Source organism: Calidris pugnax, unplaced genomic scaffold (genome assembly GCF_001431845.1).
Source record: "Calidris pugnax isolate Ruff unplaced genomic scaffold, ASM143184v1 scaffold54, whole genome shotgun sequence".
NCBI lineage: Eukaryota > Metazoa > Chordata > Aves > Charadriiformes > Scolopacidae > Calidris > Calidris pugnax.
In genome coordinates, this window is record NW_015090864.1 from 4339592 (window position 1) to 4362328 (window position 22737).

At 47.6% G+C, this 22737-nt stretch overlaps 2 protein-coding genes across 3 annotated transcripts in view; both read left to right on the plus strand.

Moving 5' to 3' along the window:
- Window positions 1-11640, plus strand: part of OXSR1 (oxidative stress responsive 1) — a 99478-nt gene extending 87838 nt beyond the window's left edge. For both annotated transcript variants that reach the window (XM_014945094.1, XM_014945095.1), the window contains exons 12-18: window positions 1455-1490; window positions 3125-3280; window positions 5754-5830; window positions 6774-6826; window positions 6941-7009; window positions 7891-7955; window positions 8872-11640. In XM_014945094.1, the coding sequence (XP_014800580.1) occupies window positions 1455-1490; window positions 3125-3280; window positions 5754-5830; window positions 6774-6826; window positions 6941-7009; window positions 7891-7955; window positions 8872-8946 (531 nt within the window). In that variant the 3' untranslated portion in view covers window positions 8947-11640. The remainder of the gene's footprint in view (window positions 1-1454; window positions 1491-3124; window positions 3281-5753; window positions 5831-6773; window positions 6827-6940; window positions 7010-7890; window positions 7956-8871) is intronic.
- Window positions 11641-12412: 772 nt separating this feature from the next.
- Window positions 12413-20902, plus strand: LOC106889642 (solute carrier family 22 member 13-like). The gene is made up of 10 exons (XM_014944862.1): window positions 12413-12788; window positions 16055-16158; window positions 16491-16645; window positions 17220-17388; window positions 17582-17696; window positions 18135-18229; window positions 18541-18755; window positions 19228-19336; window positions 19492-19702; window positions 20822-20902. Exons 1-10 carry the CDS (start codon window positions 12417-12419, stop codon window positions 20900-20902), a joined length of 1626 nt encoding a protein of 541 aa, XP_014800348.1. The 5' UTR covers window positions 12413-12416.
- Window positions 20903-22737: the final 1835 nt, after the last annotated feature.

Here is a 22737-nt window from a genome sequence, read left to right on the forward strand (position 1 = left end):
TTCATGTTTTTACTTACTTTACCGCTGTTTGTCATTTATCTGGGTTAGCTGTTAGCTGTGGGGCAGGGCCAGTGTTTCCATACTTGCCTGTACAGTGTCGAGCACACTGGGATCTTTCAGATGAGCTCTTTTAGAGTTATTCCTTGAGGCATCCGAGTACTCTGGGATATGAGCTTTGTTCCTGAAAGAACAGTGCTGCACATGTGGAGCGGGGCTGTTTATCTCTGGGAGCGGTGCCACGTTTTTTATCTTTCCTGGTAACTGTCAAGTGAAGACTCAACATATTGAGATGGATTTCAGGCTTTACCTTTCCAGCTGCCTGATTTTTATTTTTTTTTCCTGACACTGTCTGCACACACAGTCATCGTGAAGGAACTGTTACTTCTCCTCCTGTCTAGAGGGCTTTTTGCCACTTGCTGTTCTGGGAATAAGACTTTTTAACCTTCTCATGAGGAGGTCATGCGTTACAAATTGCTCCCATCTGCATTTTTTAAGGTAGTGGTGTTGGTGAGTGCATAAACTGGCTCAAGATAGTGGCACGATGAGACTTAGTTCTTCTGTCAAACTTGTACTGTCCTAATTACAACCTGTCTTTTAGACCATTGTGTGGAGAAGGAACATCTGTTTCATTAATCCCAGCACGGACCAAGCCATCCCAGCTGTCCTGGGTGATGGGACCTGTTAGAAGTCAAATTGCAGGGATTTCCAGGAGTACTTGGCAACTCCTTCCTGCTCATGTGAAACAGTTAGTGCATGTTATCTTTGGTTTACTGATAAGCAAAGACGGGTCTCGTTTCTTTGACTCCACTTTCCCCTCCATTCCTCTGAGCTCTTTGTTCTGCTGCTGAACTTGTGTCCAGCTCTCAGTGTTCTGCTAAGTGTAATGCAGAGTCCAAGGACAAGGAGAGCAGGCAAGAGGTTTCTTTCTGTAAAACAGCACAAGTGAGGTTGGTTTTTAGCCCCCTCTCCCCTCTCAAGGTTTTTTATGGTTTAAGCAAGTCGGTTTGCAAACTAGTTTCCTAAGTATAGGAAGGGGATTTGTTTCCTAGTGGAATTATTCAAGGCATGTTTGTGTGGCTTATCTTTTTTCTGCAAGACTTGGGTAGCTTAAAATGGATTTTGCCATCTTGGTGCACAAGTAATTGGAGCCAATCGGAGCGATCTTCAAGAGAACTGGATTTTGGTAACGGTTAACAATGACGGCAGCTTAGGGTATTGTATGGCACTGTGTGAATATCAACTGCAGGTTCTGAAACATCACTGTATGTTTCTGGGTGGCTGATTTGGTTGCCAACAAATTGCATGATGTCCCTTTTATTATGCATCTTAATACACATATGTAACTTGAAAGCAATTATATATATTTCATATGTTTGGTGTAGTTCTGACAAATCCTTCTAGTCAAAATGTTTCACTTCTGTTTAGGCAATAACAGCTTTGTCTCTGTTTTTCAGTCTCCCAGAGTGAAAGAGCCTGTACAGAATTCCGAGGTAAGTTATAATTATAAAGGGCTTCCTGAAATGATGAGTTTCTGCTAGTTGTTTCAAGCACCATGTTTTTATTAACCTTTGAAAACAGTATTCTGTGCAGTAGAAGGTAGTATCTAGCTGGGCTCTACTTGAAAACATCCCTATAAAAGAAATCATTGGCTGTATAATGCCAAGAGGTATTCCTGGGGTAAGTTTGGTTTCAACTCTACTTGCTATGGCAAAAGGTAATGAATTGGTCACAAGAATAATCTAAACAGACAATGGTGTTCCAATTTCCTCTTTAAAAAGAAACCAACAAAACACCCCTTTAAAATGTCTGCTTTGCATTGTCTAATTCACTGTAGACATTAGCATGGTTTGGAACCTATGCTTGGAACTGTGAAATAAATCTGTAGTAATATTTGATAGCAATCAAAACTTCAGTTGATATTTATAACCTGCCTTTGGTTCTGTCCTGTGTTTCTTACATTAGGAATGTTAGTATATCTTATCTTTCAGTGATAGGGACTGCTTATCTTCCAGCGACTGCGCTGGGTCAATCTTTTCCCTACCTGTCTCGAAAGATAAACAGAACTGTTTTCTAGAAATTCTTCTTGGGTTAGGCCATCCTGTTCTTCCTTTAGCTGTTTCTAAGGATCGATTATAAAGGGAGATCTTAAGACAGACTACAGTACTGGCATTGTAATTTGACATAAATTCCAAATTCAAAGAAAAAGCTGAAAACCAGAATGCTTTGGGGATGAATTTCCTCATTGTGATAAATCCCTTAATATATTTGGACGTCTTCTGCCCCGGTGATTTATTTTTTCCTACAACTTAGCGGAGTATGTTGGAGGACACACTGCAGAAGTGCCATCAAGTTTGAATTTCCTTGGCCACTGTGCCAAAATTAGTTTCTCTGTTCTGAATAACGCAAGAGGTAAAAAAGGCTAAAGTTTAATTTAGCTCTTTTTTCCCCCAGTGTCCAATTAATTGCATATGGTTATTATTATTTTTTTGCAAGGGGCTGACTTTAGTAAGTCTGATCCTAAACCAACCTGTCATGTGTATTTTGAAGAACTTAAGCTCTGAATTCATTTTCCAGTTGAATATCCACATTTCTCTGACCCTGACCTTTGTTTTATGATGGGATAAATTGTCGATAGTTCTCTTAATGCTTTGCTAGGCTGCGTTCTCTGAAAGGAACTAAAGTCAAAGCAGAGTTGCTCTGCTATAACTGCATGGCTACTTGAAAATATAAGTAGGACTCAGATTCTGAGAAGGGGGGAAACTAAAGGAGAGGGTGCTCTCGTCCAAGCTGCCATGTGATCTGTGTGCATCCAGCCTTGCTAGCTGCAGAGTGCAATTTTAGTCCAAGATCCACAGTCATTCTGATATCTTTGTTTCTTAACCTTCTTTATTGGTGAATAAAACTTGCAAATCTCGGGGCAGAAAGGGTCCCTGGACATAAGGAAACATTGAACCCCTTGAACACCAACTTGGGATCAATGTTAGTGTCCTGAAGGCCTGGGAATGCCCTTGGCATTGAGCTTTCCTAAGTGATTTATGCAGCAAACAAGCCCTTTTTGGAAAGCTGAGGTTTGAATCGGAATTCTTGAGTTCCTTTACTCATTAAAATGCCTTTTTTCTTGCAGCTCTTCCCATCAGCTGAGCCTCCAGGTCCTTCACTCAATGCTCCAGCACAGGCACCTACTCAACTACCTCAGGCTGCAGGACAAGTACCTGCACAACCTCAAACTGCTGTACCTCCACCTAGTCAGGCTCCTCCAGCAGCCCCAGCAGCAGCCCAGGTAAGATCAGAAACCCTTCCTACCAAGCTTTCAGCTTTGTGGATGTGCTAAAATGGTCTGAAGTCATGGAAGTTGCTTGTCTGGAGTTGATTTAGTGCTGTGACTGATGCAGAATCCCAGGTGACTTGCAAAACGGAGACCATCAATGTGGGTGCAGCAGTTTTTCATTCTTATTCTGTGGGCAAGCAGTGACTTTTTATGCCACTTAGGGAGCAGACTCTGGCTTGAGGCAAGGTTAAAGGTAAGAAAAAAGGAGAGTCTCGTTTAAGTGGCAGCTGCTTTTTCCTGGTATTTAAGGTGTAGCACAAACAGACTCTTGTTATGTGTCTCAGTATCGCTGGCATCTATGGGCTAAGAGTGGAGAGAAAAGTCTGAGGAAGAAGCTAGAACATGGAAGTTCTCCAGACTTCAGAAGAGGGAGGCCTAGGTTAAAACTGTCCTTGTAGATGTCAAAAATTGGGGAGAAGCTCCGTCTTCAGGAAGCTCTGAACCTTGGGGTGCTTTCAAACACTTCAATTTCAAGCAGAGAAGGGAGAATGGACCTTTGAGGGGAAGTACAGGGAATGTGAAAGCTCGACAAGTTTGTGTTTAATTCTTAGCTACATCATCTCAAAGTGTAGGATACAGATAGACAGGCCTAGAAAAGTCAGGAAAGAGCTCTGACTTTGGTTAAAAAGAGAAGAAGGGCCAACCCAAATCATTCCTGAGAAACTTGGAATGTGTTTTTTGATTTGCTGGAGTAAAGCACTGCAGAGTTTGCCAAATTCCTGAATGATGGCACCTGTTATGAAAGATGTTCACTAATGTTCATGTTTGGTGGGAAGAAGCTGTTGCTGTTGGAGGGGGCCACGCTGCCATCGCCCTTTGGCAGACCCAAGAGGAAGAGACTTGGCAGCGTTGGTCAGAAAAATGACCCTTAGACTTACTCCTTCCTAGAAATGTTTAATTATTTTTATTTAAAATAACATAGAAAGATACGTGTATCGCTTCCCTGCAGTCAGCTCATGTTCCTCTTTACAGAACTGTTAAATACACTGCATTAGTCATTGACCAAAAATAGTGGAGTTGGGGTCTGACATATCCTTGGCTACGTTAAAAGTAGCTTCAATACTTAAACCCCTTTAAATCTCTTGAAAAAGGGCCAGTGTTTAATCCCTGAATTTTATGCAGCAGTTGAAACAGCAGCAGCAGTGAGGGCCAAGACTCTTGGTAAGATGAAACAGCAGCGTTGGTCTTGGGGAAAGTGGTTTGATTTGCACCAGCAGAGTATCTTGCTCCCTGCCACCAGTGCCCAATAGGTCCTTTGTTGGTGGCTTGTCTAAGGTGAACTTCATACCTTTTTGTCAGTGAGTTCTTTATAGCTCCTTTTTTTTAATGAATATGTTCTTCTTTATAGCTCTTTGTATCGCTGTGTTTATTCTTTATAGCTCTCCTCTGGTTCTTGTAGTTCCTTGGTTACTGTTTTGCAGACCTCTGGGCTTCTCGGTGAGCCTGGGTTTGTTTGCACTGACCTGGTGAAGCTTTCAGCTTCAACAGAAATGAGATTGTGATGGGAAGCCCTGAGCTGCGTTGTCGGTGCAAGAGCACCAACAGATAGAATAAAATGCTAGTCTTAAAAAAAAGCTTATTTTTTTCCCTCCTGTGAACAAGCGAGTGATTTAGATGAAAAAACTTGGTCAAGACTTCTAGGCTTAAATTATCAGCCTAGTGTTATGTGTGTCTTGTTGCTGCAGATTTAAAATCCCTGCCTCAACATGTGCAGTACAAATGACTTGTGCAGTGGAAGAGTGATTGACCCCTTTGTCTTTTGTTTGGGGGTTGTTTGGTGGAGATTTAATAACAATTAGCCCTTTACTAGAAGTATCACAAGTGCTATAAGGGTGGACACCACCTGGATCTTTCCTGCTTTGAAATCTGCTGCTGACCAATATAAAATGCTTTGATTACACATTCCAGTAATCACTCAGAAGTAATTTAGAAGTGCAATAGGCAACTGTAAAATTGCTGCTAGATATTCTTAAAGATCTCACAAAAAACCCTGAGTATATGCTAATCTGCCAATTAAATTATTTCCTAGGTATATCAGGTTTTTAAATGAGAAGTTTGGGGCAGGAGGTTAAACCACAGCAGGTTTTGAAGCTGTCGTGAATGCCATAAAACCTAAAGTTTTGATGCAAAGCAAGCAGTCCTTTTTACATTTAGCGCTTCTGAAGTCTCCTGCCATTTAGGCATTTCTCAAAGTCGAGTAGCTTTTAATCTTTTCAAGACAATTGCAGAGAGAACACCTGGGTTACTATTTAAGCATGAAATTCTCCTGTTTTATTAGTCTGTCTTCTTTTTCACCCTAGTGTCATGACTCCAATGGTGAGTTAAACTTTTATTTGTGTTTATAGTTGATCAAAGTTATCTCTAGCTTTAAAACCAGAGAAAGGAACTGTTTAATCTGCTTTAAAATGATGCAATCTTACTGCAGGCCCCACCTGCCCCTGCTGCTGCAGCTCCGGTACAGGAAGATACGAAAGTCCCCATCAGCCTTGTACTAAGGTTAAGGTAAGGACACAAAACCAACCTGTTCTGTCACAATGAGTCTTTGTAGAGAGGGACACTGGAAGGCTTCTGTAGTGCATCTTTCCTTTTAATTAAAAGGGTGATGATTACATGTCGTTTGTCAGCTTGGTTTTCATCCACTCTTCCAAAACTGGGACCCAGAAGAGCAGTTTATATCATCCACTTCTTCATCTTAGCAAGAGCTGTAGGTTGCTAGAGGTTTTGATATTTGCATAACTATTCCTAAACTCTTAATGAGGTGGGAAGGAAGAATTAGCTGGGTTCCCTAAAGGAGATCAGGGATCCAGGGATTCTGGCCTTGTGCTGGACCATCACCTTTCTATCTGGGCACAACTTCAGCCAGTTCTGAGTGAAGAGCTTATCCCCAATTAAAGACATGGATTCTGGTCTGTGTCCCTAGAAGTAGGCAGAAGAAGGATTGTAAGCACATTCTACAGCCATTGCATATATTAATGTTTCTCATTTAAGGAACCTGCCTCTCATCTCTGTAGGCATCTTGGTTGTTGATAGGGATTGGACTGGGACTTCTGAGTGTCACCTCCCAGCCATTCCTGGACAGTTGCAAAATGTGTGTGCATCTGCAGTCAGAGAGTGCTTTCTTCCTCCCAAAGATGTGCTCCAAGGATGTATCTGCTGACAGATATGAGTTGCTGAGACAGTGGAACAAGGTGGTCTTATACCAGAGGGGTGGCACCCAGTTATCCTGGACTTTGGCCTACTCCAGCTCTGTCAGATTGAGGGACCTACTGTGCCGAGAGCCCTCCTTCCAGATGCACACCCAAGTGATCAGTTTTTGCCCTTTGAGGGGGAAGGGTGTAGTGTCAGAATTTCACAGACTGATCATTCAACGACAGAGTCTTCTTTTGGGCACCCATCAGTGCGATGAAATGATCTCTTCTATGTAAAATTCTCTTTTTTTCCATAGGAATTCAAAAAAAGAGCTCAACGATATTCGATTTGAATTTACCCCAGGGAGAGGTGAGCTGGTGGTGGGGATGGAGGTGGTTTTGGTGAAGGGGAAGTTTTGTGTTTTGTCCTCATTTGGACAATTTCTGTTATGGGGTGACTGGCTCATGGGTTTCTCCCCAACAGATACTGCTGATGGTGTGTCTCAAGAACTCATTTCAGCAGGTCTTGTCGATGGCAGAGATCTGGTAATAGGTAATTATGAATTATTTACTCTGTTTTAACCATTTCAGTAATTTTTTGCGTGTTTAAAATGACCTAATGAGTGGGGACTTGGAGAGTTTGCTGTGGCCTGGGTTCTTTATCCCAGTAGCTCTACAAAACTGCTGTTGATTCTGGTGACATTTCGATGTCAGTACACTTAGGCAACCCCCAGTATGCCAGAATATCATCTATGTTGGAAACATTATGAAGCAAATGTTCCTTATAATGCAAAATGAAGGCTAATCCATGCATCAGCTAAATCATTATCCTCTGACATAGACGCATTGCCAAATTGCTGCTCAAGCCTGTACTGCTCACAGGTCCTGTGCAAGAGAGGTCTGGGACTGGAATCAGCCAGGCTTTTTTTTGTTTTAAGAGAGGGAAGTGTGAATTGCACACGCACTGGGGCAGCAGCACGTGTTGTACGGGTACAAACAGCCTTCCTCTAGCAACAGTTTGCCAAATAAATGTGTCCTGTGTGGCCAGTGAGACTTGCAAACTGCCAGCGCTGCCTATATGTCTTGACTACAGCAAGCAAAACTATTCCTTATACACAGGAATACCTGGAAAGGCTGCTAGTGTAAAATTAACTGGATTTCCAGGTGCAGTTGGGCAATTTATAACTATGAATCCCACCACGTCCAGGAACAAAATAACTACCTCTGAAAAAGAAGCATAGTTCCAAATGGCAGCATTTTCACAGTTTATTTGATATAAGTACGCTGAGTCTAATTGAGACCTGAACTTTTTTATCATTTAAAAAAAGTTCTGAGTTTGCTGAGTAATAGAAAGAGGCCTGATGAGTTTGGGATGTTTTTCTATAGCCTGTCCTAATATTTGCCCATTTTCTTTGTGTGTGTGTGTGATTTCAGTTGCAGCTAATTTGCAGAAAATTGTGGAAGAGCCCCAAGCAAACAGATCCGTCACTTTCAAACTGGTATTTATTCCTGTTCCCTAATTCAACAAGTTGTCACTTGCCGTGCATATAGATGCCTGGGCTGTCTGCTGCAGGCATCTAATGTATGCACTCTAAATCCTCCCTTTTTCCCCCAAAGATTCCTACTGATTGTCTAAGAGTAGGCCATGCAGGCTCCCTGCTTGTGCCCTCTGAGCAGCACCTGGGTTAGATAAGTGTGAGATGATGTGCTAATACAAACATTCCCTTATCCTGGCTAATTAGCTAATATAAAAATATTACAAAAGGGTATTTTCTGGGCTTGGAATGTGCCCTTGCCCAGAAAGGGCAGAAATGCTTCAGGGCAGGTAAGTGGGCTAAGAAATGCCATGGCCTCCTGTCTTGGAGAAGGAGAGTGGGGAGGGTCCAAATATGTGGTCTCTGAGAACGAAATGAAGGAAAAAAAGAGTGGGGAGCAAAAAAAAAGAGAACCAAAACTAAGTTTTGGGGAGGAGAATTAACAGCAGCTTAATCCTTCAGAGGTAGTTATAGCGGCAAAGCAAAGGTGTAACCAGTTTATTGATAGTGAAGTAGTAAGTGCCATTATTTTTTCACTCTTTCTGTAAGGAATTTTCACTTGGTTTGCCCCAGTTAGTGCACGAAGCCCCAGTCAGAGCAGGCATTGGCAAAACTTCAGTCCCAGCCCTTCCTAGCTTCAAAAAAAAAAAAAAGGCAAAAATAATGATAAAACCCTCCTCAATTTTAACTTTGGGTAGTGTGAGCTGCTGAATACAGTGCAGAGCTGCCCTGTGGCTCCTCCCTCCCCAGGCCGTGTGGGATACACCTTCAGTGCAAAGCTGCCCTGTGGCTGCTCCCTCCCCAGGCCGTGTGGGATACACCTTGGTCTGAGGGCAGAGCGTGTGTGTTGCTATTGGGATCTCTGTTCCTTGTGTTTCAGGCATCTGGTGTCGAAGGCTCAGATATTCCTGATGATGGCAAACTTATAGGATTTGCACAGCTCAGCATCAGCTAAACCATGGTCCCAGGAGACGTTTCCCAACCGAGAACCCACATGTGCATATTCGTAATGCTTCTGTTAGCCTAAATAAAGAAAAAAAAAAACCACTACTGCCAAAGAATTGAACTACAGCCCCTTCCTAGAAGCTTTAACATTTTTCCTTAATAGGATCACAAACCTTCCTGAAATTACCGATGGCGTTTACACCTTTTGTAAACAACTCTCATGTTTTTGTATCTGTCATCTCAAACATGCAGATCCAACACATCATTGCCTGCATGTTCATTTTATTATTGCCTTACTTTAAAGAAAAATACTACTGAGTACGAAGCAGGGGGTTCCACTGCTCTGATGATCTTGCCTAAATGTTTGCTTACATGTGGTTTCAATTTTTTTTTTCACTTGCTATTTTTGCACAAGTTTTAATACTGAACGGATCATTTTTTTTTCTGTTTGTTTTGTTCTTTACCTGCTTCTCCTCCTATCTGAAACACCAATGTACACGTTGTTTGGGTCACCTGGAGTGCTGAGAAATCTGCTTCTCTTCAGCTGTGTGTTTTTTAAAAGTGCTGGTTTGAATGCTTGCACCTGAGAAAGCAAGCCAAGTCTTAACCCGCGGGAGGGAGAGCTGCCTTCCCTTGTGTTTGTGTTTTTGAGAAGTTCCTTGACTTTGAGGTGTTAGAAGTCAGCTTCCCTTTGTAAACTGCCTTAATTTTATTTTATTTTATTTTTTTTTTTAACCATTTTGGTTCTCTCCACATGAGTGCCAGGCCTGGCATGAGGGCTGAACCTTTTAATTTACGTTAAGCAGTCCTTCCTCAAAACGTCTTCTCGTTCTGCATCTTAGACGTAGTCTGTTCTTGAAGCAGAGCAATGAGGCACTGCTGTCTGGAAAAACTGGTCTTTCAGATGATCCACAAACCCCTCGTGCTCAGAGGGAGAGCTCCGTGTCGCTCTGCGGCTGGAAAAGACGCGCTTTGGACTGTTCCCCAAACCCGCTCTGTTCTGCCTGGCTGCGCGAGTGTCCCCCCCTCCCCACCCCGATTCCTGACGTGTTTCCCAGTCCTTTGCAAACTGGTACCCGTGGAACCACCCCTGTCGTGTTTTACAGCAATAACCAGTTGCCAGTAGAGTGGTAGTACTGGGCAAGCGAGCGCCGGGCTGTGTCCCTCCTGCACTAACCGCTCGGGTCGCCGGCCTTCTCCTGGGCCCGAGCCTCCACGTTTGATCAGGATGTCACTGAAACCCTGTCACACACCTATTTAGCTTTTCTTTCTCTATGTGGTGTTGAATTTGAGTTTCTACATGAATAATATAAATTATACTCGGAGTTTGATAAGAGACACTTGTAATGCAATATGTGAATAATAAATGGTGTTGATTTGTTTTTTTTTTTTTATTTTGTTGTTTCCTACTGTTTCACAGTTGGCCTTTGTAACTGCTATTGGCTCTGGAGTGTTTTCTACACAAAAATTGTAAGCCTGTCGTTTAACACACAGATGGAAACGTGTTTGGTTTCCATCAGCCACAAACAATGCAGAAACAGAGTGTTAAAGCGGAATGACTGGGTTCAATTACAACTTTTTTCTTTTCTTTCTGTTTTTTTTTTTTTTAATTTCCAAGTCTTCAGATGAACAATCTGTATTTATATATTGTTCTCTATGAGCAGCTGTGGAAGCTTCCTGAATTGTGCATGTTCTTTTTATACCCCCCTTGTTGCTTTTAGCCTCTAGGTGGATATTGGGCATGTCCCCATGGGCTTTTTGCAGCCCTGTGGCCAGTGAGGATGAAGCGGAGGGAGAGGAGGAAGGGTTTGGGAGAAAGAGCCACCCCTGGGTGCTGAGCAGATGCTCTCAAGAGCCCAAGAAGTAGATGCTCAAGCCCAGGGAGTCGGTGGTGGCTGAGTTTGGCCACATACTTGTGGCACCTCCGGCTCTTTCTCCTGTTGTCTGACATGAAGCACTCCCTGTGGCTTCCTCCATCGAGCTTCTTGGCTCGAGAAGAGCAGGCTGGCATCTGAATTTTCCTGTCACCCTGTAGGTGGATAGGGATGTATCGGAAACCCTGAGGACAGGGAGACAAGGTAGATGTGGTACAGTATTATTTTCCCTCCTGCCTGCATGCCGTGGGGACCCCCTTGTTCATTTCTGTACTGGTGCTGAGAGAGGTAGGACTCGAAACTGCTCAAATGGAACAATGCAACATCTCTATTTATTAAGTTATTTCCCACCTTCCCAAAGCCAGGACTTAAAGAGCTTGAGCTCACACTAACCCAAGGCTCCTCAGTTCTTAAATGGAGAAAATAAGTAAGGAAGAAACTGATGTTTTTTTTTTTTTCTGTAGATCTCCAGATGTTTTGGGCAGGGATCCAAAATACTTCCTTGGGCTATTACAGTTCTAGACAACTGTCTTCTCTGATGTTGTTCCAGTAAGTGCCAATGCTGTTCATAATTGTTTTCCAGTGTCATTAAGAATTTGGTTTTTTGTGCAAATTTCTGATCTGAACCTGGAAGCAGGTGGTAATTTTAAGTTAGTTCCTACTTTTAAGGACAATGCTCTGTTAATGAAAACGGATCCTCTTCACAACTTTGGTGTATTGTAGATTATAACGAAAGATGTAAAATATTCAGGCTTTTTTTCCTTTTTTGGACTTTGTATTTTACTGCATGTCTCTAATTTTTAATCAATAAAGAACAAATTGTCCATTGCCATGTGTTTGGTTTGTGCTTATTGGGCTGGATGGTGTGTCTTGGGGAGGAGGTTTGTCGCTTTTGGGCACTTTTGGAGGCTTTGCCTCATGGACATCCCAAAGGGGACCCAGGCATCCCTAGGTCAGGGATGGGCTGAACAGAGCTGTTTTCCTGTTCTCAATGGTCATTTGAGCTGAGATTTGCCAAACCTGCCTCGAGCAGCATTGCCCTGTGTCAGGTTTCTCCCATCCCTGTAACACCTTCCCCGAGTCTTCCCCGTCTAGAGTCCCCACCAGCCCCTAGGTTGGCCTGGAACTGGTGGGAAGGGTGGACATCTCATGCGTAGCTTGTTCCTGGTTGCTCTGTTCCCCTGGACTTTTCCCAGGTCTGCATCATGTCTTGGTCCCTCTGACCCTTGGTTGCCCAAGTGGAACCGCTGGGGACCACCATCTCGGCAGTTCACCAAACGCAGCGCTTGCAGTTCCTTTGGAGAAGAGCCTTTTCCCTTGTTGAACCACCTTGGCCCTGGCAGAGGGGGTGACCCAGGTTGCCAGAAACAGAGGTCCTCCTGCTCCAGCCGGCAGCAGGCCCGGTGAGTTCGTGGGTGGCACAGAGGTGATTAATGTATTACACGGTGCACTTGGGACACGTAAAACATCAGGCGTTAAGTCTACCCTGTCTTTACATACTTGTGGTGGCCGCCTATGACTGCAGAGCTTATCTTAGGTTTAAACATTAATTCCAGCCCTCTGGGAAGCCTGTCCCAGCACTGTCCTGTTCCATACGTGGCTGCCAATGTCAGGCGTCGGGGAAATTTTGAAAGCGGTTGGTGATTTTGGGCCGTTCCAGAAACGGCTGGTGCTGCTCTCCGTCATTCCCTGCCTCAGCGTGGCTTTCCACCAGTTTTGCCAGCTTTTCATGGTCCCCCATGTGCCTCATCACTGCGACACCAGCTGGATCCGTGCCGTGGGCCCCAACCTGACCGAGGAAGAGCAGCTCAACCTCACCCTGCCCCGGGACGCGGAGGGGTCCTTCGAGCAGTGCTCCATGTACTCACCGGTGGACTGGGACCTGGACTCCATCGTGACCTACGGCCTGAACACCACGGAGAAATGCAGCAGTGGCTGGGTGTACCCCTCAGCAGAACCACCATCCCTGCTGACCGAGGTCTGTAACTGCTTTTTGATGTTCTGGGGATGGGGAAGGGAAGGGACACCCAAGCCCTCTCCTGCAGTTCTGTTGTGCCAGTTGTTGTGCAAGTTGGCTGGGCTGAGATCTACTGCAGGTGTATTTGGGAGGACTTTGGCTCCACCACCCAGTCCCCGGGGGGGTTCTGGAGAGGTGGTGTGTGGGCAGGCTGCCACAGGCAGAGCCAGTGGAGAGATTAGGACAGATAACTGCTGGGGAGGGCACAGCAGAGGGCTACAAAGATGATTCGGGGCCTGGAGCATCTCCCTTACGAGGAGAGGCTGAGGGACTTGGGACTTTTTAGTCTGGAGAAGAGAAGGCTGAGGGGGGATCTGATCATCTGAGGTGGTAGAGTCTCCTTCTCTGGAGACATTCAAAACCCGCCTGGACATGTTCCTGTGCAACCTGCTCAGGTGGACCTGCTTTGGCAGGGGGTTGGAGGAGATGATCTCCAGAGGTCCCTTCCAACCCCATGTGGTTCTGTGATTAATCACTTCTGGTGGGACCTTTTGGGTCTAGCTGCCCCTCTGCAGACTGAGGGTAACCTCCCAGCTTGTCCCTGTGCACAATTTTGTGCTTTGGACACCCTGATGCTTAATTTCTGCTCCCACACATGCTGGGGAATCATCAGTACAAGCAGCTGTGGGGTGTCTCTCCCAGGGTGTCAGCGTGAAGACTCCAGCTCAGGGTTGTCCCGAACCGAGTTCCTCACAGTTCCTCCCTCTGTGTGGAGGTGCAGGGTCTGATGAGGAGAGGAGAGCCTGCAAAGCCACAGATCTGATTGTCACCAGGGGCTTCAGCAGCACCAGGAATGCTGCAGTGAGCAGAGCTGAACTTCTCTCAGTGCTCCCTGACCTCTCTGTGGAGCCTGTATGTGATCTTCTCTGTGTGACTCTTTGTATAGATGTCCTCTGGATGCTGGCAGCTGCAGAACATCATCTCTTAAAGAAAATGGGGGACTCGTATTGCAGTCATCCTTCTTCCTTTGGGAGGGAGGGCAGTCTAGGAGAAGCGAGGTGCTGGGACTTCTGTCCCAAGTCCCACTTTAAGCAAAACATCCCAAGCAGGAGGCTCTCCTGGGGATGCCTGGGTTGGGGGGAGTCCTGTAGGTCCCAGTGCTTGGGAGAGGGGCACCACTGAGTGACCCACGGGCTTGTCCCACCTCTGACTTGGGTGCTATGTGTGTACCAGGGAAGGGACACCCAAACCCTCTCCTGCAGTTCTGTTGTGCCAGCCGTTGTGCAAGTGGGCTGGGCTGACATCTACTGCAGGTCTATTTGGGAGGACTTTGGCTCCACCACCCAGTCCCCAGGGGGGGTTCTGGAGAGGTTGTGTGTGGGCAGGCTGCAATACAGATGGTAACTGCTTTTTGATGTTCTGGGGATGGGGAAGGGAAGGGACACCCAAGCCCTCTCCTGCAGTTCTGTTGTGCCAGTTGTTGTGCAAGTTGGCTGGGCTGAGATCTACTGCAGGTGTATTTGGGAGGACTTTGGCTCCACCACCCAGTCCCCGGGGGGGTTCTGGAGAGGTGGTGTGTGGGCAGGCTGCCACAGGCAGAGCCAGTGGAGAGATTAGGACAGATAACTGCTGGGGAGGGCACAGCAGAGGGCTACAAAGATGATTCGGGGCCTGGAGCATCTCCCTTACGAGGAGAGGCTGAGGGACTTGGGACTTTTTAGTCTGGAGAAGAGAAGGCTGAGGGGGGATCTGATCATCTGAGGTGGTAGAGTCTCCTTCTCTGGAGACATTCAAAACCCGCCTGGACATGTTCCTGTGCAACCTGCTCAGGTGGACCTGCTTTGGCAGGGGGTTGGAGGAGATGATCTCCAGAGGTCCCTTCCAACCCCATGTGGTTCTGTGATTAATCACTTCTGGTGGGACCTTTTGGGTCTAGCTGCCCCTCTGCAGACTGAGGGTAACCTCCCAGCTTGTCCCTGTGCACAATTTTGTGCTTTGGACACCCTGATGCTTAATTTCTGCTCCCACACATGCTGGGGAATCATCAGTACAAGCAGCTGTGGGGTGTCTCTCCCAGGGTGTCAGCGTGAAGACTCCAGCTCAGGGTTGTCCCGAACCGAGTTCCTCACAGTTCCTCCCTCTGTGTGGAGGTGCAGGGTCTGATGAGGAGAGGAGAGCCTGCAAAGCCACAGATCTGATTGTCACCAGGGGCTTCAGCAGCACCAGGAATGCTGCAGTGAGCAGAGCTGAACTTCTCTCAGTGCTCCCTGACCTCTCTGTGGAGCCTGTATGTGATCTTCTCGCAAGCAGCTGTGGGGTGTCTGTCCCGGGGTGTCAGTGTGGAGACTCCAGCTCAGGGTTGTCCTGAACAGAGCAAGTTCCTCACCGTTCCTCCCTCTGTGTGGAGGTGCAGGGTCTGATGAGGAGAGGAGAGCCTGCAAAGCCACAGATCTGATTGTCACCAGGGGCTTCAGCAGCACCAGGAATGCTGCAGTGAGCAGAGCTGAACTTCTCTCAGTGCTCCCTGACCTCTCTGTGGAGCCTGTATGTGATCTTCCCTATGTGACTCTTTGTATAGATGTTCTCTGGATGCTGTTGGCTGCAGAACATCATCTCTAAGAAAATGGGGAACTCGCATTGCACTCATCCTTTTTCCTTTGGGAGGGAAGGCAGTCTAGGAGAAGCGAGGTGCTGGGACTTTCTGTCCCAAGTCCCACTTTAAGCAAAACATCCCAAGCAGGAGGCTCTCCTGGGGATGCCTTCTGTGTGACTCTTTGTATAGATGTCCTCTGGATGCTGGCAGCTGCAGAACATCATCTCTTAAAGAAAATGGGGGACTCGTATTGCAGTCATCCTTCTTCCTTTGGGAGGGAGGGCAGTCTAGGAGAAGCGAGGTGCTGGGACTTCTGTCCCAAGTCCCACTTTAAGCAAAACATCCCAAGCAGGAGGCTCTCCTGGGGATGCCTGGGTTGGGGGGAGTCCTGTAGGTCCCAGTGCTTGGGAGAGGGGCACCACTGAGTGACCCACGGGCTTGTCCCACCTCTGACTTGGGTGCTATGTGTGTACCGTGGAGACTCACATCCTTGGAAGTGGGATGAGAAAGCATCTGGAGCCCCACGAGAACAAAAGCATCTGTATCCTCGCTGGGAGGTATGGTTTAGTGATGATGCTCCTTGTTTGTTGTGTGGGTGTCTATTTTTGTCAGTTAGGTTGACAGTTGGACAAGATGATCTTTAAGGTCCCTTCCAACCTAGAAGATTCTGTGATTCTGTATTTCCTCCCTCCAGTTCGACCTAGTATGTGACAGGAAGGAGCTGCACGACATCGCCCAGTCGGTCTACATGCTGGGTCTGTTCCTTGGATCCATGATCTTTGGGCCACTAAGTGACAGGTGAGGAGAGACAACCACCCCTCCAGGGCCTGAGCAAAGCGGGTGGTGCTCAGAGCGACACGCAGCTCCCAGCCTGGCTGGGCTCTGCACCCTGGGAATTATGTCACTGCTCCTTACTAATAGGGACCCTGACCAAAGTCCTCAGGTCCCGTGAGGACAAGGCCACACAGTGGGTGGAAGGGAGAAGGGCACAGAGGGTGCACAGGGTCGCTCCAGAGTCTGGTCTGAGCATTAGCACCCTCAAGATAGGGCGATACCATCCCACTGGGCTCTTCCCCATCTCCAGGGGGTTCTCTCCAGATACCAACTCTCTCTTCCCTCTTCCTCCCCAGGATCGGCCGCCGGCCCATCATTCTGATCTCCGTCTTCCTCCAGGGTTTGTTTGGTGTAGGGATTGCCTTGGTGCCCCATTTCTACGTGTACATGGCCTTCAGGTGTGTCGTGGGGGCTTCGGTGTCAGGGATCACCATGACGATACTGGCCTTGGGTGAGTAGGACACCCCTGCCCTGGGGCAGAGAGATGTGGCCTCTCAAAATGCAGTAGGAAAGGCCTAAAAAAAAAAAAAAAGGAAAGTCATCATGTATGACTTGAAAAATCCTGAGGTGAGGACAGGTCTCGCTCTGCACTGCCCTTTGGCACTTTGGCATCTCTCCACCGCTGAGCGAGAGCCATGGGGAGAATCTGTCCCATGGCAGTGCCCCGTGGAGGGCAAGGGGACAGCCTCCCAGCTCAGGAGGTCAGTGTGAGGATGGAGCCCCGTGGCTCTGGGACTTGATTTGGGCCCCGGCTCTGCCCCAGTGAGGGGCTGTGTGGATGCTGAGAGGAGAGTGGTGAGGTACCTCAGCCTCATGTCCTCTTGCAGAGGCCCAGGACAGCCTGACAATAAGGAGAGGTGATGCATCTCATGGAATGCTGGTGACTTCATGTGTGGCTGATACCAGCGCTCTGACTGCTGGCCTCTCCTAACCTTCTGGAGAGCTCTTCTCCAGGGAAAACACCCTGTTTGTATCCGGGGAAATCATTTGCATGGGTAGCTCTGAACCATAATTCTTCTTTTCAGCTACAGAATGGATTGGTGTCTCCTCCCGGCCGAAGGCGGTGCTTACTTCTCACTGCTGTTTTGCCATTGGGCAGATGATTTTGGCTGGTTTGAGTTATGGTATTCGCAACTGGAGGCTGCTGCAGATTGCAGGATCTGCTCCTATATTTGCCTTTTTCTTCTCCATCCAGTAAGTAGGACGTGGGCAGAGCACCTTGCAGACATGTCAGCAGTGGGTCTGAGTGGTGGCAATGAGGAGGCAGCAGCTCAGGAGTAGGCTGGGTCTTTCCTGTAAGAGTGCAGGTGCTGGAAGGAGCTCTGCAGAGCTCAGCACATCTCCCTGAGGCTCTGGACACCTAAGAGAAGCAGCTGCTTTGCTTCAGGTCTTCAAATGCGGTGCTTGAACCTAAATGGCAACCTCTTACCATGCCCACTGGGGATGGCTTGGGGATGGACCGTGGAGGGCTCCAGCTCCAGCTGCCTTGTACCAGAGACCAGGTCAGGGAAGGGGCAGAGCTTCTGCTGAGGCTCAACTTGGAGCTTTCTGGAGTTCCCCTTGGGATTTGGAAAGGACTCAACTGCTTCCCTGGCTTTTCTTCTGTCAGGATTTCAGGAGTGCTGAGGATGAGCACCAGGTCACTGTTTAGTTTGTGGGTTTCTGTGTGGAAATGCCTGAAGGGAGCTTACCTCCTTGCCCACTTCAAAGTCCCTACCTTGGGGAAATGCCCATCCCAAGGGACCTCTTAGTCACCAAACCAGTGTGTTGGGCAACCAGAGCAGATGTGGGAGCCCAGTCCCACTGGGCTGCCTTCCCTTCCAGAACAGTTTGGGGTCACAAGCCTGTTGCGCTGAGGCTTCCCTTTGACTGCAGATGGAAAGGGAGATAGCCATGGGTTTCCTTTGCCTGGTTTGACTCTGGCTTTCTGCGTTTTGCAGCTGAAGCCTGAGACACAGACCAAGTCTGGAAGTACTCTGGATCTCTTTCGGAAGAAGCACCTCCGGAATGTGACATTAATTATGTCGTGTGCCTGGTAAGACATCCCCTTGTCCCCTCTTTCCAAACTTCTATGTGAAGAAAAGAAGGGATTGATAGTCATAACTGTACATTCACCTTGTGGTTTTTGGGTTATTGATGGGTGTTTCCATTTCTGCCTATTCAAGATGACATGTGCTTTTTGGGAAACGTTAGAGCCATCCCAGCTTTGGCTGTCCTTTGGTATTCGTCTGGTTTTATGTCCTCTTGGAAATTATATGGCTTGGTCAAAATGTTGTCACTGGAGATCAATATTGTATTTGCTCATGGCCAATAGATGTGCTCATTGCTGTCCTGCTTGGCTTTCAGGTTTGTGAACAGTCTTGTCTACTACGGGTTGAGTCTGAACGTGACAAATTTTGGTCTGGACATCTACCTGACACAGCTTGCCTTTGGAGCAGTGGAAATCCCAGCCCGTGTTGGTTGTATCTTCTTGTTGCAGTGGTTCGGGAGGAAGAAAACCCAGGTTGTTCTCCTGGTGCTGAGTGGCCTGGTGTGTTTGATCATCACTGGCATCCCTGAAGGTGAGCAACCTCTTCCCATTCTGAGAGGCTGACCTCTTGGACAGGAAGGCACAGGGCCCCAACCCTTCCCTTGCTGGTGCAAGTCCTGTCCTCCCAACCAGACTGGCTCATGTCTCTCAGGGTCTGAGCTGACCCTGGTGCCTTGGCCGCATGGTTGACTCCCCCAAGGCCCATTTTGATCAGCAAAGTTTTTCTTGCTGATCACAATAGGAGAGGGTAGAGCTGAGCCTGGGAGGCCACCTGTTAGCAGAGTTGTCCTCTGGGAAAATTAATACGTGGGGAAATGAGATGCAAAATGTGCTGCTGGTGGGCCCCAGGGCAGAGCTGCTCCTCAGTCCTTGTTCAGACACTTCTTCAGAAGTGATGGCTCCCTGTAGGTGACACAGTTGTCACCATGCATTGTCAGCCTCCACCCCGAGTGGTGCTGGGACCTCCCTCATCCCACAGCAGTGGTCTCTCCTCCTCCCCTCAGACCAGCCTGTAGTGACCACCGTCCTGGCCACCATTGGCAAATTTACTGCCTCGGCCTCCTTCTCCACCTCCTATGTCTACGCCGCAGAGCTCTTCCCCACTGTCATCAGGTGAGGTCTCCCCACACATCAGGGCTTCCCTCCAGCATGGCTGGTGGCAGTGGTGGGGCAAGAACCTGGATGTCCCCATGGTGGCACTCAGTCCCACGGTGGCCCAGGGGATACCAGGCCCTGCCCACACCTCCCACTCTCCCTCACTCCCCCAGGCAGACCGGTGTGGGGCTGTGCTCCATGTCGGCCCGGGTGGCGGGGATCGTGGCCCCACTGATCCGCCTCCTGAGCGAGTACCACCGGGCCATCCCCATGGCCATCTTCGGGAGTACCCCTGTGGTGGGAGGGCTGCTCTGCATCCTGCTGCCTGAGACCAGTGGCACCGACCTGGCAGATGAAACAAGGGATGGCTGCTCTCCAGCTGAGGTGGGTACCAGCTGGTGCCTGTGCTGCATTTTGGGCAGGGACATGGGGTGCATGTCTGCAGAAGCCATCCACGTTGCCTGGGTTGGAGGTGTCTTAGAATCATAGAATAGTTTGGATTGGATGTGGGCAGAGCTTCTCGCAGACATGTCAGCAGTGGGTCTGAGTGGTGGCAATGAGGAGGCAGCAGCTCAGGAGTAGGCTGGGTCTTTCCTGTAAGAGTGCAGGTGCTGGAAGGAGCTCTGCAGAGCTCAGCACATCTCCCTGAGGCTCTGGACACCTAAGAGAAGCAGCTGCTTTGCTTCAGGTCTTCAAATGCGGTGCTTGAACCTAAATGGAGGGTATTTTGACCCCCTCCATCAAGAGAGGCACCTGCTAGAGCATTAAATAGACTTGCAAAGGAGTACTCGGTGCTTGAACCTAAATGGAGGGTATTTTGACCCCCTCCATCACCTGTGATGCCCAATGCTTGCTTGATGTGTCACATGGAGATGGGCTGTGGGGAAACTTGGGAGGTCACAGCAACATCTCCTGATTTCATCTCCTGTGCTCACTAAAGAGAAAGCCAGAGCAGATGCAGCCCTTAAAACAGCCTCACACTTGCAAGAAGGAGTGATTTCCGTTGACTGTCTGGCATGGTCTTCTCACCCTCTCTTAAAAACAGTCCTTTGAATTGTTTGTTTGGGTTTTTTTCTTCTTTTTTTTTTTAAATTTGAGACACTCAACTGAGTGAGAAAAAAAAAAAGATGGGATGGAAGAAACAGTAAGTGGTGAGCAAAGATGTCAACAGGCAGCAGAATTTTCACCTTAGTGCTGGTGGCTTTGAATGGAAGCGTGTCATGGTGCTTTGTGCACAGAAAGTGGTGCTGTCAGGCTGTGCTGAAGGACCACAATAATTTGTCTGTTCCAGGAAACTGAGAGATGCTGTGGCAATTGGTATCTTAGAAGAAAGTGGAAATCTTTCTGGGAACTACCATGTCTATCCTACTCTGTTCTATTCTATTGCTATATCCATCTCTGCCTTTAAGTGGTTTATGACCACTTTTGTCTCGTGCTATGAAAAAACCCCAACAACATATTCTTTTCCTGTGCTTGCCCTTCTCTTATCTCCTGTCCCCCAAGATGACTTTCTTCTCACAGAAGTTACATGGTGGTGGTGTTCCAGCTTTGACTGTGTACAGCTCAAAAACTGTTTTCTGGTAATGCTGAGAAGTTTTTAAAGGAGACTTTATTTCTTCTCCCTGTTGCCCTGCCTGTGTGTTTTCCAATGTATCTACGGATATGCAGTGTAAGTGGTGAGCAAAGATGTCAACAGGCAGCAGAATTTTCACCTTAGTGCTGGTGGCTTTGAATGGAAGCGTGTCATGGTGCTTTGTGCACAGAAAGTGGTGCTGTCAGGCTGTGCTGAAGGACCACAATAATTTGTCTGTTCCAGGAAACTGAGAGATGCTGTGGCAGTTGGTATCTTAGAAGAAAGTGCAAATCTTTCTGGGAACTATCGGGTCTATCCTACTCTGTTCTAGTCTATATCCATCTCTGTCTTTAAGTGGTTTATGACCACTTTTGTCTCGTGCTATGAAAAAACCCCGACAACATATTCTTTTCCTGTGCTTGCTCTTCTCTTATCTCCTGTCCCCCAAGATTACTTTCTTCTCACAGAAGTTACACAGTGGTGGTGTTCCAGCTTTGACTGTGTACAGCTCAAAAACTGTTTTCTGGTAATGCTGAGAAGTTTTTAAAGGAGACTTTATTTCTTCTCCCTGTTGCCCTGCCTGTGTGCTTTCCAATGTATCTCACGGATATGCAGTTTGGTGGAGACAGAGCTTTGGGTGAAATCAGTGACATGTGACAGTGACCCACCAGGAGGGGCTGCCTGTGGTGCCATCTTCTCTCTGGCGCTGATTTTCAAGGGATTTGCTGTGGTGCTCCTGTTCAGTGGCCCTGAGTGTAGAGGAGCTCTGTCCTTTGAGGAAGCTGGTCGGGCAGGGCCAGAGGTAATAAGGTGTGGAGGGGCAGCAGAGCATGACCAGAGCATGACTAAGGCGAGGTGAGGAGATGTGGGGCAAAGCAGTTCATGTTGCCAGAGGAGCCTCACAAGTACCATGGAGACAATCAGTGTATCCCCAGTGTCAGTGACACCAACAAACTTTTCTGCAACCCTGGCTCCTGGCTACGCTACAGAGTTCTCAGGATCCCGGACCTTGCCCTTTGACTAGAGGACATTGTCCTCTTTTTCCTCCTGACTCCGTGTTGGGAATGCCCCAGGTCCATGACCAGAACAAAGCCTGCAGAAAGGGACCCAGCAGGGAACACGCACCTGGTTAGTTTGAAGATCACTGGATGGTGATCCAGTGATCAACCTGAGGGTTGAAGAGCATCTGAATATCATAGAATCACAGAATCATTTGGGTTGGAAGAGACCTTTAAGATCATCTAGTCCAACCATGTTTGCTGCACTTCTTGTTGCCCACACTCCCTTGGCTACTTTTTATAGGCAGGAGGTGGTCGTGGTTGCTCTGGCAAGGTCTACACTTCATCAGCATCTCCCATGAGGGCTTCCAGCTCCTGGTGGGTCTCTTCGCTGCTCTGGCATTTCTCTGTCTCAGGAAAACACCTTGTGCACCTAGATCTGCTGGCTTTGGAGCAGCTCCCCTTGGCAAGTTTGAGTCACGATGTTTTGCCCACCCCAGCAGGAGTGGCAGGATGTCCAATGATATTTTGCTACCTTCTCTACACATAGTCCTGCACTGTAATAAATAGAGCTCACGGTACAGAGTCGAGCTAGGTGTGGTGGAACAGCATGTGAGAATGCGAACACACTTCTGCATGAATATAATGGGGTTTTATGGGATCATGATAAGGCTATGGCCAAAGGGTAAAAAAGTGCCTCAAGTGACTTGAAGAGATAATTAAGGGAAAGAGGATGACCCCAGAACCAAGGGGAGGGAGCCAAATAGCTGAAAAGAAGGTGAGGACAAAATGGGGTAGACACTCAGGTTCATCTACCATCATCTCCCCACTGCCAAGGAAGCTGGTCG